The sequence below is a fragment of the Lepidochelys kempii genome, chromosome 2 (assembly GCF_965140265.1).
Source record: "Lepidochelys kempii isolate rLepKem1 chromosome 2, rLepKem1.hap2, whole genome shotgun sequence".
Classification (NCBI taxonomy): domain Eukaryota; kingdom Metazoa; phylum Chordata; order Testudines; family Cheloniidae; genus Lepidochelys; species Lepidochelys kempii.
Window position 1 is genome coordinate 271,108,334 of NC_133257.1, and position 16,817 is coordinate 271,125,150.

Sequence of the window (16,817 nt, forward strand, 5' to 3'; positions counted from 1 at the left end):
TGACATTTACGAATGGCGCCTGCATCCTTCTCTTCCCCGACGCCTGCTAATTTGTTGATATCCCAAACACCTCATCACGATACAGGGACACGCTGGCAGCTTGCAAACAGGCACCCCGCGGCCGCCTGCCAGCCCCAGCCACCAGGCCTGCCGTCTGGCCCTGCCGCTGGGCCTGGGGCAAGAAGCGGGCTGCAGCTCGGCCTCAGCTGGGCAAGAGTGAAACCGTCTGAGCAGGGGCTGCTCCTCCTGCGGCGAGCCATGACCCCGGCAGCACGAGCCCTGGCATCGCACTTCCTCTCCTTCCCGCTGCACCATTAGGACTTTGCCCCTTCCCCCATGGCAAGGAAGCTTGCATGACAGGGTGAATTCAGGGAAAGTCCTGAAGGAGGAGGGGAGGAGTGAGGCACTGGGGGTGTCGGCCGGGGGCGGGCGAGGGCAGGGGCATCTCAGGAGTCGATTCTGCTCCAAGAGGCAGCACTTAATTCTGGGTGTGAATCTCCAGTTCCTTGTTCTGCCGGAGGCTCTGCTCCCTTGCTAGGTGTGTTGCTTTGGGTGATGCCACCCGCGCCCCCGAGGGGCCCTGTGCCCAGCGAGCTGTGGGGGATGCTGTCACGGAGTCCCCGGGCAATGCTCTGGAACTATTCCACACGAAGCCAGGCAGGACTCTGGAGGAGCCTCCTCTCTCTGAGCAGCCTGTCTCCAGGGCAAGAAGCTCACACAGCTTCCACCTTCCTGGGTCTGACCTCGGAGCCTTCAGCCTCCTCTGCCCCTCCGTGCACTTCCCCCAGCGAGTCCGCCCAGGCGGGGTCCTGGGGAAGCCAGAGGGTCCTGCCCCCCAACTCCACAGTCAGACGGGACTCTCAGCCAGCCAGTAAAACAGAGGTTTATTAGACGACAGGAACATGGTCTAACACAGAGCTTGTAGGTACAGAGAACAGGACCCCTCAGTCAGGCCCGTCTTGGGGGCAGGAAGGCCAGAGCCCAGCTCTGGGCCTCCCTCCATTTCCCCAGCCAGCTCCAAACTGAAACTCTCCAGCCCCTCCTCTCACCTTTGTGTCTTTCCGGGGCCAGGAGGCCACCTGATCTCTTTGTTCTCCAACCCCTTCAGTTGGCACTTTGCAGGGGAGGGGCCCAGGCCATCAGTTGCCAGGAGACAGGGTGTTGGCCATTCTCTGTGCAGACACCATCACACTGGCCCTCTAGGGCTCTGCCCCAATCACACACCCTTACCCCACCACCTAGATACTTAAGAAATGCATAGGGGAAACTGAGGCACTCACACAGTATTCAGAGAGAACATTAAGAACAGTCCCACTTCGTCACAGATGCCACCCCACACCCCCAGGGGCCCTATGCCCAGCATGCTGTGGGTGATGCCACCCCACACCCCCAGGGGCCCTATGCCCAGCATGCTGTGGGTGATGCCACCCCACACCCCCAGGGGCCCTATGCCCAGCATGCTGTGGGTGATGCCACCCCACCCCCCCAGGGGCCCTATGCCCAGCATGCTGTGGGAAGGGCCAGCATGCTCTGTGGGTTACCACCCTGCATGCCAAGGGGTGGTTGTGTCCTGCGTGCTGGGAGTGCAGCCCCCACAGTCCAGAAGAGAGGGTGCTCAGCACTCCCTTGTGCCTGTGTGCACGGGCCCCTACGCAGTCCCCGCTGCTCCAGGGGAGGGGCACTGTGTTCTCACGCCCACAGCTGCTGCAGCATAGCTTGCCCTGGCAAGTGCCAGGGAGCCCCCTGCTTTACTCTCTGTCTGGGCATGCCCAGGTGGAGGGAGAGCTCTCCGGGGTTGTGCTCTCGCACCTCGGAGGGCAAGGTCCTGGGCTCTGGGATCAGTGTAGTCAGGCAGGCCCAAGCAGCCTGGAGGCGTGGCAGCTCCCCATTGGGAACCAGCCCAATCCCGCTTCTTCTGTCATCCCCAGCCAGAGCTGGCCCTTCCTTTCTGTGCCCCGTTGGAGGGCCAGGAGTCCCAAGAGCTTCGTCAAGCACCAGCAGCTCCTGATGCTACCGGGTGAGCCAGATCCGTCCTCCCGCTGCCTCCTCTCCCAAGCCCCAGGGTGCTCTGGGAGCTGGGCTCTCCCAGCAAGGGCAGGGCACTCTGTGCTGCCTGACTGCCCCCCTCCCTGGCGGAAGGGGGCTGACTTCCCGGTCCTCCTGCAGGCTCCCTTCGGGGGCGGCTGGGTCCCTCTACCCCCATGCTGACTACTTGGTGTTGTGGGGCACTTCCCTTCCCCAGGGCTGGCTCCAGGGGGGCTGCGGGGCTTACCCCAGGGAGCTGTGCTTGACTCAATGGCATGCGTGTTAATTGCGGGTGCCGTGCGCGCCCATCCCATGCCCTGGCTAATTTCACTCTCAGCTGGAGGACTTGTTGCTGGGCAGCACTGGAGATGGGGTCAGGGGGTTAACACACATTAACAACGGCAGGTCTCGCCACGCTCTGCTCGGCAGCTCTGCACAGCGCTCAGTCTTCAAAACCTCATCAAAACCTCATCAAGAGGCAGAGAATTGCCTTGTTCATTTCCACTGCCCACTAATTCTAATGGAGCTGGCATAATACACTCCCACTAGTCCTGCTCTCAGGCTGTCCCTGGGATAGCCTGTGCCCCAGCCAGCTGGGGAGTCCCCCCGCCCCACCCCCATCCACCTAGGAGAGCCCCTTCCCCTAGGGCTCGCTGCCCCACTCCTGATCCAGATGAGATATGGCGGGTCAGGATGGAGAGGCACCAGAAGAGCTGGGGTGGGAGCCCAGGGCTGGGAGAACAGGGGGCTGTGGGTCAGGATTGCAGGGCACTGGCAGCGCAGAGCCCAGGGCGGGGAGAACAGGGGGGCAGTGGGTCAGGTATTGAGTCACTAGCAGTGCAGAGCCCAGGTGGGAAGAACAGGGGGTCTGTGGGTCAGGATTGGGGGCACTGGCAGCATGCAGCCCAGGGCGGGGATAGCAGCAGGGCTGTGGGTCAGTCTTGGAGGCAATGGCAGCATGCAGCCCAGGGTGGGGTTAGCAGGGAGGCTGTGGGTCAGGCTTCAGGGCACTGGCAGTGTGGAGCCCAGGGTGGGGAGAACAGACTGCAGAACGCTGTCAGTAGGATGGTGAAGCGGTGGCAGAGCCGGGGAGACATAGGCACCTCACCCGTACTCTGGCTCTTGCCAGTGCTCTTCCTCCCCCAGTGTTCTCCTCCCAGAATCAGCCCTTGGCTCAAAGGAGGGACCTGCTGTTTAGCTCCTGACGAAGTAGCCGAAGGGCCATGGGGTGTGGGCCAGGCTCCTACATCCTGGCAGCTCCCATGTCAGGACCCTGGGCTAGGGGGCAAGGTCGCCTGGGCCCAGGGGTGTGGCCATGCCAGTGTGCCCTAGGTTGCCAGGCCTTGGTCCGTGTCCCTCAGTCACCGCCCACAGGAGGCCCAGCTGCCGAAGGATTCTCCCAGCACTCCCTGCCCCAGCAGCGGAGGGTGCTGTCTGGGCTCAGGGGACCTTCTCCACCTCCGCCTGGATGGGGAGGCAGGGTCTTGCCGCGCCGGGCCGGCTCCTGCCCTGTTCTTTCCTCTGCTTCTTGATTGTGGGAGCTGTGTGCCCCACGCTGATCTGGGCAGGCCCCTCAGCTGTGCCCGCTGTGCTATGATCCCCTCCCGAAGCTCATTCCTCATGGCTGCTGGGAGCCGCTTCCTGTCCCAGGAGCCTCCCCCGCAAGAATGTCTCCCACTTGGGAGCGGGGAGTGCGGCTTCGAGAGGAGCACCGTCCCCATGGGGTCAGCAAATGGGCCTTCCCCTGGGAGGGGGCAGACTTGGAGCATGGGGCCCTGGCAGGGAGCTGGCACCAAGCAGGGCAGTAACGATTCTCCCAGCTGAGCGGAGTGGGGGTGTTCCCAGCCCCAGGAGCCTGAGCGCTGGCCTGGAGCCCAACACCTACATTCTCCTCTTGGATTCGCGTCTCAGAGCCTGCCCTGCCAGGCTGCTGGGAGGGCTCAGGCAGGAACCCGGATCCGGAGCGAAAAGCTCATGGCCATGCTCCGAGGTGTAGCAATAGCCCCCCAGGGGAACAGCATTCGAGGCGGGAGGGGTCCCCACAAGGAGCCCGAACAGGAAGCCCTGGGCTAGGGCGGGCGGGCAGGCGGCACCTCGGCCTTGCCTACACACGAGTGCTAGCACTCTGACTTACACCCCTGTGCGGGTGTAGCTACCCCAGTGCGAAGGGCTCGGAGCAGGGGGAGCTGGGCTGTGTGAGGAACAGGGGTAAGCTGTCTGGGTGTGACACCCCTGTGCAGGTGTAGCTACCCCAGCACGAAGGGCTCGGAGCAGGGGGAGCTGGGCCGTGTGAGGGACGGGGTAAGCTGTCCGGCTGTGACACCCCTGTGCGGGTGTAGCTACCCCAGTGCAAAGGGCTCGGAGCAGGGGGAGCTGGGCCGTGTGAGGGACAGGGGTAAGCTGTCCGGGTGTGACACCCCTGTACGGGTGTAGCTACCCCAGCACGAAGGGCTCGGAGCAGGGGGAGCTGGGCCGTGTGAGGGACGGGGTAAGCTGTCCGGCTGTGACACCCCTGTGCGGGTGTAGCTACCCCAGTGCAAAGGGCTCAGAGCAGGGGGAGCTGGGCCGTGTGAGGGACAGGGGTAAGCTGTCCGGGTGTGACACCCCTGTGTGGGTGTAGCTACCCCAGCACGAAGGGCTTGGAGCAGGGGGAGCTGGGCCGTGTGAGGGACAGGGGTAAGCTGTCCGGGTGTGACACCCCTGTGTGGGTGTAACTACCCCAGCGCGAAGGGCCCGGATTAGGGGGAGCTGGGCCCTATGAGGGACAGGGGTAAGCTGTCCGGGTGTGACACCCCTGTGTGGATGTAGGTACCCCAGTTTGAAAGGCTCAGAGCAGGGAGACTCAGCCATGTGAGGGACGGGGTAAGCTGTCTGGGTGTGACACCCCTGTGTGGGTGTAACTACCCCAGTGCGAAGGGCTCGGAGCAGGGGGAGCTGGGCCATGTGAGGGACAGGGGTAAGCTGTCCGGGTGTGACACCCCTGTGTGGGTGTAACTACCCCAGTGCGAAGGGCTCAGAGCAGGGAGACTCAGCCATGTGAGGGACGGGGTAAGCTGTCTGGGTGTGACACCCCTGTGTGGGTGTAACTACCCCAGTGCGAAGGGCTCGGAGCAGGGGGAACTGGGCCATGTGAGGGATAGGGGTAAGCTGTCCGGGTGTGACACCCCTGTGTGGGTGTAGCTACCCCAGTGCGAAGGGCTCGGATTAGGGGGAGCTGGGCCGTGTGAGGGATGGGGTAAGCTGTCCGGCTGTGACATCCCTGTGTGGGTGTAGCTACCCCAGCACGAAGGGCTCGGATTAGGGGGAGCTGAAGACCAGCCCAGTCCTGTTGTTCTGCCCCTGGAGAGGCGCAGAGCCCTGGGTGCTGTTTGCCCTCCCTCTCACTGCGGTGGCTCCGCAATGCTGAACTGGTGCTGATTGGTCCCATAGGCAGTTTCTGAGCTAAGTGGGAGCCCCGTGGATGGCGAGAGCTGTGCTCCCCCGAGCCGTGGCTGAGGGCTACTTGACAGACGTTGGCAGGCTGAAGCTGGCTGCTGCTTTGCGGGTCGCTGCCTTGGATGTGTGTAGAACTGCTGTGGTGGGGACCTGCCGTTGCTGCTGCTGCCCTGGCTGGACCCCTCCTCTCCTGGGGCTGCGAGGAGGGGTTGTGAGCCTCACCCAGGACCGAGCTACCAGTCACCCAGCAATGCAGAAGTTGAGTGGGAGTGGCAGTCGGCCTCCCTCTTTCGCTAGGGAGTATCCTGCACAGCTGAAGTGTCTCGGGGTGTCCGTCCCGTTTGCCCCTTTGGGAGAGCCTGCTCTGGCCTGCCGCTCACAGGGCCAGGGGCCGAGGGCAGAGAGCAGAGTGAAGGCCACGGGCCCCCATCCCTTCCAGACCCGGGGCTAGCAGAACCTGGCGCACTCCAGGCCCAGCCCCTCAACCTCCCTGCTGGCTCTGGAGCTGTGCAGTTGGCTCCCTGCTTTTAATAGAGAACTGGGAAGGCACATTATGGAGATGAGGGTGTTATTTGCATAACGCTAATTAGGTAATTACAAATCATTTTGCTATGAGCTGAAGCGTGTGCTGTGACATACCGTTTATTAGTCATTCCATTCCGGCCCTGCGTAGTTCAGTCCTTGGCTGCATTAACTGCTCAGGTTGGGCGATAAACGGTAAACGCTGGCGTCTGGGTGCAGAGATGGGACGGGGACCCCATGTGAGTTCAGGGTGCGAGCATCCCCACCCCCAGGAACCCCTGTGCCTGGGGGCCCTGAGAAGAAACCCCCACCCCAGCACCCAGGAGTCCCTCAGCAGGGCCCCCCTTCCCCACCCCTCCACCCACCCACCCAGGAGTCCCTGAGTACATAAGAACGGCCAGACGGGGTCAGACCAAAGGCCCATCTAGCCCAGTCTCCTGTCTTCCGACATCAGCCAGTGCCAGGTGCCCCAGAGGGAATGAACAGAACAGGGAATCATCCAGTGATCCGTCCCCTGTCGCCCATTCCCAGCTTCTGGCAGAGTAGGCCCCCCTTGCCCGTGGCACGCTCTGGGGAGCCCCTTACTGCTCCCTCTTTCCCCCGCCCCCCGGCAGCCCGCTTGGGTCAGCACCGGGGCCCCCGGCTGAGTCGCAGGGATGGGCAGATCTGGATGCCGATCTCCTCAGAGAACATGGGCGTTACCTCCCACCCACCCCTAGCCACGTCTCCCACAGGCCCGGCCCAGCCGCAAGCCCTCCCAGGGCCAGGGTGGCCCCCGCTGGTCCCACCCGCAGTCCCCCTCCCCCAAGGCACTGGCATCTGAGCATGGGCTCCTGGGCATTCATGCGGGGGTGAGGCTACGGCGCCCAGCTCAGAGCATGGGCTGGGCTCGGGGGGTCCCCACAGGCGCCGTCCTGGGTCTCTGAGCCCCTCCAGCCCTGGCCCCGCCCGCTGGGCCTTCCACAGCCTGGTCCAGCCGCAGAGACGGGGCTGGGAAGAGCTTTGACAAATATTAGTGACGCAGTGATGGGCGTGGGCGTGACCCAGCCGCACTGGAGGGGGCGGACGAAGGGGAACGGCTTGGCGTGGTGGGGGCTGTGTTCTGGCTAGGCTGGGGGAGGCAGCACCTGCCTGAGGGCTCGCTCTCTAGGCTGGCTCAAAGTGAGCTTGGGCTGTGGCCTTGGTGAGGGGCTGGACCATACACAGGGACAGCCTTGGCCACCTGTGGACATGGCAGCCCCCATCTGCTGTGCCAGCGCAGTGACCCCATCACCCCCCCGTGCCGGCGCAGTGACCCCATGTGACGAAGTGGGACTGTTCTTAATGTTTCCTCTGAATAGTGTGGGGGTGCCTCAGTTTCCCCTAGGCAGTTCTTAAGTATCTAGGGGGTGGGATGAGGGTGTATGATCACTGCAGAGCCCTAGAGGGCAGGGGTGTGCAGGGGTCTGGACACAGAGAATGGCCGACACCCTGTTTCCTGGCCACTGATGGCCTGGCCCTTCCCCCTGCAAGGTGAGAGCTAAAGGGTTGGAGAACAAAGGAATCCGGTGACCTCCTGGCCTGGGAAAGGGACAAAGCCCAGAGGAGGGGGGGCTGGAGGGAGTTTCAGTTTGGGGCTGGCTGGGACATGGAGTGAAGGGCAGATGGGGTTGTCTCGCTCACTGCCTCCCAAAATGGACCCAGCTGAGGGGTCCGGTTCTCTGCACCTGCAAGCTCTGTGTTAGACCATGTTCCTGTCGTCTAATAAACCTTCTGTTTTACTGTCTGGCTGAGAGTCCCGTCTGACGGTGGAGTTGTGGGGCAGGACCCTCTGGCTTCCCCAGGACCCTGCCTGGGCGGACTGGCTGTGGGAAGCGCACGGAGGGGCAGAGGAGGCTGAATGCTCCGAGGTCAGACCCAGGAAGGTGGAAGCCGGGTGAGCTGTGTCCCCTGCAGACAGGCTGCTCCCCGAGAGGAGACTTCCCCAGAGTCCTGCCTGGCTTCCTGGGGAGCAGTTCCAGAGCATCGCCCAGGGACTCCGTGACACCCCATCACCCCCCCCGTGCCGGCGCAGTGACCCCTCCCTTCTGTTCCAGAACAAGATGAGTCGTTCGAGTTCATCATCGTGTCGCTGACAGGCCAGACCTGGCTTTTTGAGGCCTCGACGTCAGAGGAGCGGGAGCTGTGGGTCCAGGCCATCGAGAGCCAGATCTTGGCCAGCCTCCAGGGCTGCGAGAGCAGCAAGAACAAGGTGAGGGACCCCCTCCCTGCCCAGGCTGGCAGTTGTCCCACTGTGCCCCACCCTGCTCTGCTTGGGCAGACACCTGCCCCACCACGGTCCCTCCTCTCCTGGCCCCCCCCCCGCCCCGTCAGCTCCTGCTCCACTTGCCCTACACAGACCAGGCCCCCTCACACGTTGGTGCCTGCTCCCGTGCACCCCAACCTCACCCTGCCTGGGTTGGCTGCTGCCCCACCTGGGTCAATGCTAGCCCCATTGCATCCCCACCCCGGTAAGCGCGTGCCCCACGGTGGTCCTGCCTAGGCCACTTCCTGTGTATCCTCCACACCATCCAGGCTGGTGTCTGCCCCTCTTCCCCAACCCTGCCAGAGCTGGCATCACTCACCCGGGCACTCTCCTGCCCCCCGTGCCCTGCCTTGGCTGGAGACAGCTTCCCAGACCACAGTGCTGTCTGCCCATCTGGTGCCCATCAGAGCGTGGCCCTGGCAGCTGCTTGGTGGGCTGGTCTTGAGGACAGTGATGAGAGGAGACAGGCCCAGGGGGCCAGCCAGCCTCTAATGAGTTGGGGGGGGTTTCTTTCCTGTTCCAGGCTCGGCTGGGCAGCCAGAGCGATGCACTGGCCCTGCAGACGGTCCGCACTGCACGTGGGAACAGCTTCTGCGTGGACTGCGACGCGCCCAGTGAGTGACGCTGCTTGAGGATGGGGCCCTCCCGCCCTGCCCATGGAAGGGGGCGGGTGTGTGCTCCACAGGACCCACACACTCTACCCAAGGGAAAGGAGGTCTGAGCCCCACAGGGCCCTCCCGCTCTGCCCCAGTGGCCTCACTTTCCCATGGGATCTTACTGCCCAAGGGAAGCAAAAAATGTAGGTCCCTGGATCCCTGTGGGGCTGGTGACTCTGCAGGTTTGGGAGGGGATATGTGGGTCCTGGTAGGGCTGGTGCCCCGTGGGTGGAGGATGGGCTTGTGTGTCCCTGGGGTATGCGCTAACCCGCCACCCCTCCCCGCGCTCTCCTTCCACCCTCCAGACCCTGACTGGGCGAGTCTGAACCTGGGCTCCCTCATGTGCATCGAGTGCTCCGGGATCCACCGTAACCTGGGCACCCACCTGTCCCGGGTGCGCTCCCTGGACCTGGACGACTGGCCTGGCGAGCTCATCATGGTCATGACAGCCATTGGCAACGCGCTGGCCAACGCGGTCTGGGAAGGGGCAGTGGAGGGCTACCAGAAGCCGGGCCCCGAGAACACCAGGTGAGGGGCTGCAGTGAGGAGCCCCGGGTCAGGGGTGGGCCGTGAGCAGAGGGGGGCTGTGGGAGGCAGCCCCGGGGGTCTGCAGCTGGGAAGCCCTGTTGGCCCCAGGGGGTGGGTGTCCCCCTTGGGGCAGGTGAGTCCGGCTGGCAGGTGCTGTGGCTGCCCCATGCCGGCTGGCTGCGGAGCGGAAGGGGTTAATGGCGACAGCTTGCCGGCGCCTGCCTGTGGGTCTCAGGGGTGCGTCCCTTTCAGGCCTTGTCTGTCCCTGTCGGAGCGTCTCTCCTGTCACTCATCCGCCACCCAGGCAAGAGCCCATTCTGCGCCTTATCAGCGGCTGGCGCGGGTCAGGGGGCAGCGGCAGTGAGCATGCTCCGCGCGGGGTATTGATTGCCGCCTGCCAGATGCAGATGGATAGAATGGGAGCAGATAGCGGGGCGCGCGGCGCGCATCGATCGGCCAGGCCCGGCAGCCCCGGCGGGCCCAGCCGGCGGCTCAGCCTTTGTCTGCGCCAGGCGCGACGGCAGGCGTGATAACGCCGCCCCCTGTGGCCCTGGGCAGCTGCGTGCAGTAGCTAACCTTTCCCTGCCGCTGGCCGAGGCCCAGCGCGCCGTGGAGACGGGCCGGGGGCTGCACCGGCAGGCGGGGCGTGAGAACAGCAGGGTGCATGTACAGAGACAGGGCATGAGGGCCGAGCGGGGGGACACGGGGCACGAGAGCTGGGGACGCGAGAGCTAGGAGGAGGGTGCAGAGGGCATGAGGGCCGAGCGGGGGGACACGGGGCGCGAGAGCTGGGGGCGCGTGGGGCGCGAGAGCTAGGAGGAGGGTGCAGAGGGCATGAGTGCCAGGGCGGGGGGGACACGGGGCGCGAGAGCTGGGGGCGCGAGAGCTAGGAGGAGGGTGCAGAGGGCATGAGTGCCAGGGCGGGGGGGGGCACAGGGCACGAGAGCCAGGAAGGTTCACGTGGGGCACGAGTTCTGGGGAGTGTATGTGAAGAGCAGGGGGTTGCACATGGTGCACAAGTGCGGGGGGTGAAGGGCAGGAGGGACAGAGGTCTGCACGTGGGGCACGAGGGGTGCTGCGCAGTAAGGGGCACAAGTGCCATGGGTGGGTACGGGGCACGAGTGCCAGGGTGGTGTGGGGCACAAGCCGCCCCTGCCATGTGGTACCCCGTGTCACTGGTGCCCCCGGTGTGGGGTCCCTCCCTGCAGGGAGGAGAAGGAGCGCTGGATCCGGGCCAAGTATGAGCAGAAGCTGTTCCTGGCTGCCCTGCCGCACTCGGATGTGCCCCTGGGGCAGCAGCTGCTGCGGGCCGTGGTGGAGGACGACGTGCGCCTGGTGGTGACGCTGCTGGCCCATGGCACCAAGGAGGAGGTGAACGAGACCTACGGGGACGGGGATGGGCGCACGGCGCTGCACCTCTCCAGCGCCATGGCCAACGTGGTCTTCACGCAGCTGCTCATATGGGTGAGGAGAAACCCTTCGCTGACCCTGGTCCCCCGACTCCTGACCCCCGCCCCTCGCTGAGCCCGGTTCCCGACTCCTGTCCCCCGTCCCTCACTGAGCCTGGTTCCCAGCTCCTGACCCTCCCACCCCTCACTAATCCCCAGTTCCTCAGCTCCTGACCCCCGCCCCTCGCTGAGCCCCAGTCCCCTGACTCCTGACCCCCGTCCCTCGCTGAGCCCGGTTCCCGACTCCTGTCCCCCGTCCCTCGCTGAGCCCGGTTCCCGACTCCTGTCCCCCGTCCCTCGCTGAGCCCGGTTCCCGACTCCTGTCCCCCGTCCCTCGCTGAGCCCGGTTCCCGACTCCTGTCCCCCGTCCCTCACTGAGCCTGGTTCCCAGCTCCTGACCCTCCCACCCCTCACTAATCCCCAGTTCCTCAGCTCCTGACCCTCGCTGAGCCCCAGTCCCCTGACTCCTGACCCCCGCCCCTCGCTGAGCCCCAGTCCCCTGACTCCTGACCCCCGTCCCTCGCTGAGCCCGGTTCCCGACTCCTGTCCCCCGTCCCTCGCTGAGCCCGGTTCCCGACTCCTGTCCCCCGTCCCTCGCTGAGCCCGGTTCCCGACTCCTGTCCCCCGTCCCTCACTGAGCCCGGTTCCCAGCTCCTGACCCTCCCACCCATCACTAATCCCCAGTTCCTCAGCTCCTGACCCTCGCTGAGCCCCAGTCCCCTGACTCCTGACCCCCGCCCCTCGCTGAGCCCAGTTCCCGACTCCTGTCCCCCGTCCCTCACTGAGCCCGGTTCCCAGCTCCTGACCCTCCCACCCATCACTAATCCCCAGTTCCTCAGCTCCTGACCCTCGCTGAGCCCCAGTCCCCTGACTCCTGACCCCCGCCCCTCGCTGAGCCCGGTTCCCGACTCCTGTCCCCCGTCCCTCACTGAGCCCGGTTCCCAGCTCCTGACCCTCCCACCCATCACTAATCCCCAGTTCCTCAGCTCCTGACCCCCGCCCCTCGCTGAGCCCCAGTCCCCTGACTCCTGACCCCCGCCCCTCGCTGAGCCCGGTTCCCAGCTCCTGACCCTCCCACCCATCACTAATCCCCAGTTCCTCAGCTCCTGACCCCCGCCCCTTGCTGAGCCCCAGTCCCCTGACTCCTGATCCCCGCCCCTTGCTGAGCCCCAGTCCCCTGACTCCTGACCCCCGCCCCTCGCTGAGCCCGGTTCCCGACTCCTGTCCCCCGTCCCTCACTGAGCCCGGTTCCCAGCTCCTGACCCTCCCACCCCTCACTAATCCCCAGTTCCTCAGCTCCTGACCCCCGCCCCTCGCTGAGCTCGGTTCCCGACTCCTGTCCCCTGTCCCTCGCTGAGCCCGGTTCCCGACTCCTGTCCCCCGTCCCTCACTGAGCCCGGTTCCCAGCTCCTGACCCTCCCACCCATCACTAATCCCCAGTTCCTCAGCTCCTGACCCCCGCCCCTCGCTGAGCCCCAGTCCCCTGATTCCTGACCCCCGCCCCTCGCTGAGCCTGGTTCCCAGCTCCTGTCCCCCAACCCTCACTGAGCCCGGTCCCCCGGCTCCTGTCCCCCTGCCCCTTGCTGACCCCGGTCCCCCGGCTCCTCACACCCAGCCCCTCACTGACCCTGGTCCCCCGGCTCCTCCCCCCCACACCTCGCTGACCCCGGTTCCTGGCTCCTGTCCCCCAGCCCCTCACTGACCCCCCAGCTCCCCCTTTCTGCCTTCTCCCATTGTTGATCTCCTGCACCAGCCCCTTTCCAAGTCCCACAACTCCCACCATTTCCGGAAACCCCAGGTGGGGCCCCCCTTCCTGGCCTGCCCCCACTGGCATTGCATGGCTGTCCCGCAGGCAGCCACCCGGTGCTCCCTGGCACTGACCTGGCTGCCCCTGGTATGTTCTCTCCCTGTGCAGTATGGGGTGGACGTGAAGAGCCGGGACGCCCGTGGCCTGACGCCCCTGGCCTACGCCCGGCGAGCTGGCAGCCAGGAGTGCATCGACATCCTCCTGCAGCATGGATGCCCTAGCGACAGCTCCGTGAGCACACTGACCCCCAGCCTGCCCCCCCGCAACGCCAACAACTCCTGCTCGGCGTCCCCAGCTGAGCTGGGCCCCAGCCCCAGCGTCCTCTAGCCACCCTGCTGGGCCGGCCTCCCACTCGGAGCCCCAAGACGGTGCGGGGCTCCCGGACCCACCAGATGCTGCTGATGATGAGGGGACCCGGTCTCCCTGCCTTGCCGGGGATCTCACAGGAGCAAAACCGCACTGGGGCTGGCATGGTGCACCCTGTGGCCGACGACACCAGCTGACTAGCTCCACGTGCAAAGGTGCCCTCGCAGGAGAAGGGGCCCCCCTGCCTTGCACCCACCCCCGCATGGGGAGGCAGTTCCTGTGCACCCTCCTTGCCTCCCACCTGCTACAGAGAGACATTTCCTGTGTGCCCCCCTCCACCTGGTACAGAAACACAGTGCCTGTCTGCCCCCCTCCACCTGGTACAGAGAGACATTTCCTGTGTGCCCCCCTCCACCTGGCACAGAAACACAGTGCCTGTCTGCCCCCCTCCACCTGGTACAGAGAGACATTTCCTGTGTGCCCCCCTCCACCTGGCACAGAAACACAGTGCTTGTGAGCCCCCCTCCACCTGGTACAGAGAGACATTTCCTGTGTGCCCCCCTCCACCTGGCACAGAAACACAGTTCTTGTGAGCCCCCCTCCACCTGGTACAGAGAGACAGTCCCTGTGTGCCCCCCTCCACCCAGCACAGAGCGACAGTCCCTGTGTGCCCCCCTCCACCTGGCACAGAAACACAGTGCCTGTCTGCCCCCCTCCACCTGGTACAGAGAGACATTTCCTGTCTGCCCCCCTCCACCTGGCACAGAGAGACAGTCCCTGTGAGCCCCCCTCCACCTGGCACAGAGAGACATTTCCTGTGTGCCCCCCTCCACCTGGTACAGAAACACAGTGCCTGTCTGCCCCCCTCCACCTGGTACAGAGAGACATTTCCTGTGTGCCCCCCTCCACCCGGCACAGAAACACAGTGCCTGTCTGCCCCCCTCCACCTGGTACAGAGAGACATTTCCTGTGTGCCCCCCTCCACCTGGCACAGAAACACAGTGCTTGTGAGCCCCCCCTCCACCTGGTACAGACAGACAGTGCCCCCCTCCACCCGGTACAGAGAGACAGTCCCTGTGAGCCCCCCTCCACCTGGCACAGAGAGACATTTCCTGTGTGCCCCCCTCCACCTGGCACAGAGAGACAGTCCCTGTGTGCCCCCCTCCACCTGGCACAGAAACACAGTGCCTGTCTGCCCCCCTCCACCTGGCACAGAGAGAGTCCCTGTGTGCCCCCCCCAACACGGTACAGAGAGACAGTGCCTGTGTGCCCCCCTCCACCTGGTACGGAGAGACCGTTCCTGTGTGGCCCCCCCCCACCGCGGTACAGAGAGACAGTCCCTGTGCACCCCTGCACACCTCACCCTGTACAGAGAGAGAGTTCCTGCCTGCCCCCACTGCCCCCCCCCACCTGGTACAGAGACAGTTCCTGTGCGCCCCCCCATACAGGGAGGCAGTCCCTGTGTACCCCTGCCCCCCCATACAGGGAGGCAGTCCCTGTGTACCCCTGCCCCCCATACAGGGAGGCAGTTCCGGTGCACCCCCTCCCCTGCCCCCCACAGGTGCCAGGCTCGGGGGGCTGGGTGCATGCTGCACCACTGTAGGACGGAGCCCAGCTCTGTGCCGCGGCCTTGCTGCTTCCTCTGCCTGCAATTGCAAAGGGAATTGCCCACCGGGGCAGCCGCGGCCCCTCGCTTGCAAGCAGGAGAGGAGAGGGACTGACCCGCTCTGGGAACCTCCTGGCTGTGTCCATTCCCTTGGAGACTCCCTGGCCTGCCCCACGGCTCCGTGCCCTGCTCCTGCTGCCCTGCCAGGGGGCTGGCCTCTGGCTGAGCCTGGGGAGGGGAGACGAGCCTGCACCACGTGCTGGGCCCCCAGGCTTGGGACACGGCTTCCGGGGCGACTCCGCCGCGCATGTATAAAATGTACATTGGAAATATTTATATGGACGCGCTGTAAATACTGTTTCTTTGCCCTGTGTGTGACCTGCAGCCAAGGAGATAACAGCCAATAAAGCTCCCTCCTCCTGCCAGCCCAGCCTCTCTGTGCCAGCCCTGGACTTCCAGCCCGACCTGCAGCCCAGGGAGCCCCTGCCCCCACTGGCCCAATGGGCTCGGGGCATGGGGCATGGCCAGCAGCGGCACTGGGCCATCAAGTGCTGAGGCCTGGGCTTGTCCATCGCGCTGGGCATGGAAGGGTGCAGCCAGGAGGCCTGGCATAGGGCGCACCAGGCGAAGGTGCACTGAGCAGGCGCTCAGGGGCCACGAGCCCCCCCGCACAGGCAGGGCTGCGGGCTTTCACTGCACTTCCCTGATGGCAGGGTGCAAAGCCCAGGAGTAGGCAAACGCCCGGGCGCCGGGCTGCAGTGCGGGCGCGAGGAGCCATGGCTGGGGCAGCAGGATGCACCCTCCAAGGGAGCCAGCGAGCCCAGGGGATCGAAATGCCCTGACCTGGGGGCGGAAGAGCCGAGCGAAAGGAATGGCCGTTACGGGCCAGAGGCCGCCCAAGCACCCGGTAGACTCTGGAAGGGCCGGGTGCTGCCTTCAGCAGCCAGTGAAGGGACCCTGGGTACTGGGGTGGGAGCTGCCCTGGGATTGGGGGAGCAAGGCACAACCAGACAGGAGGGGAATAGGAGCTAAGCCAGGAGCAAATGGGGGAGCTGCTAGCCAGCCTTAAGCCTGACCAAGGTCTCCAGGTGGCAGGCAGGGGGCCCACGGGGTCACTTTGGGATGTGGGGGCTGCACAGCTGGGCCTTAATTTGCTCAGGGAGGGTAGGAAATGCTGGCCTCAGAGCGACGAAGCAGGTGTGTTGGGCCGAGCTGGGAGGAACTGCTCCGTCTCCCGCTGCGCTGCTAGCCTGAATGTCACCTGTCGGCTACTGCAGCTCTCCAGCCAGTGCTGGCGATCGGAGCACGGGGACTCTCGCTGCCCAGCTGCGGGCTGAGCCAGCCATGGGCCCGGCCATTGCAGAGCTCCCTGGCACGGCAGCACCCAGCCGGCACTGTTCCTGCCGATCTGGGGTCCCACGGCATGTCCTCTGGCTGCCCGTGTACACCGGTGTCACCACACTGACGCCAGGGGAGGGGCTCCTGGAGCAAGAGGGGCAGCGAGACCTGTGAGTTTGGCCTTCAGACTTGCCCGTAAGCTGTGACCCAAACTGTAAACTCCCGCTGAGGCTCCACGGGGCCGGACTGCGCCTCCCTGTTTCTGCCTGCGAGACTGGGAGCCATTGAGGGCAGCGTCGGTGCAGACCCCCTGCCCCGGGCGTGTCTGCAGCACGTACCACACCGCCGCAGCAGCAGCCTGCCCCTTCCCTGGGCAGGGCCCGGTGCCCACTGTGCCCGGGTGCTAGGGAGGGCTCAAGGGGCCACGTAGGGGAGACGTGGCCACCCGAGGCGCTAAGGAGACGGAACAGTGATGGGGTGAGGGAATGTATGTGGGGCTGACCCAGCAGCACAGCATGTGAGCCCCTCACAGCCATTAGCCTTCAGGCCCTCCCAGGTCAGCGCCCGAGGGCCTGGGGCCCATCCCGTCTGGGCGCTGAGGAGGTGGCTGAGCTGCCCTGGGGGTTCATGCTGCCACCAGCCCTCTGGCCACTGCCAGCGTTAGCCCAGAGCAGCTCGGTGGACCGGGGAGAGGCAGCTGCAGGGGGAGCTGGGCCCCGTCTGCCAACGGTGGGACCCCGCTACTGGCAGGAGCTGGTGGCCCACCGCTCCCGAGGAGAAGCGGGCCGTACTGGTCCCGGCAAGCCCAGTGCCCCAGGGCTCTGTAGATGCCCTGGTGAGGGATGGCTGGAGCCAGCGTGGT

General features: G+C 65.3%; 1 protein-coding gene across 3 annotated transcripts in view; it reads left to right on the forward strand.

Annotated features, from left to right (window-relative positions):
• Positions 1-15,042, forward strand: part of AGAP3 (ArfGAP with GTPase domain, ankyrin repeat and PH domain 3) — a 232,337-nt gene extending 217,295 nt beyond the window's left edge. For all 3 annotated transcript variants that reach the window (XM_073334978.1, XM_073334976.1, XM_073334977.1), the window contains 5 exons: positions 8,058-8,212; positions 8,790-8,880; positions 9,228-9,450; positions 10,659-10,914; positions 12,814-15,042. In XM_073334978.1, the coding sequence (XP_073191079.1) occupies positions 8,058-8,212; positions 8,790-8,880; positions 9,228-9,450; positions 10,659-10,914; positions 12,814-13,032 (944 nt within the window). In that variant the 3' untranslated portion in view covers positions 13,033-15,042. The remainder of the gene's footprint in view (positions 1-8,057; positions 8,213-8,789; positions 8,881-9,227; positions 9,451-10,658; positions 10,915-12,813) is intronic.
• The last annotated feature ends 1,775 nt before the right edge of the window (positions 15,043-16,817 follow it).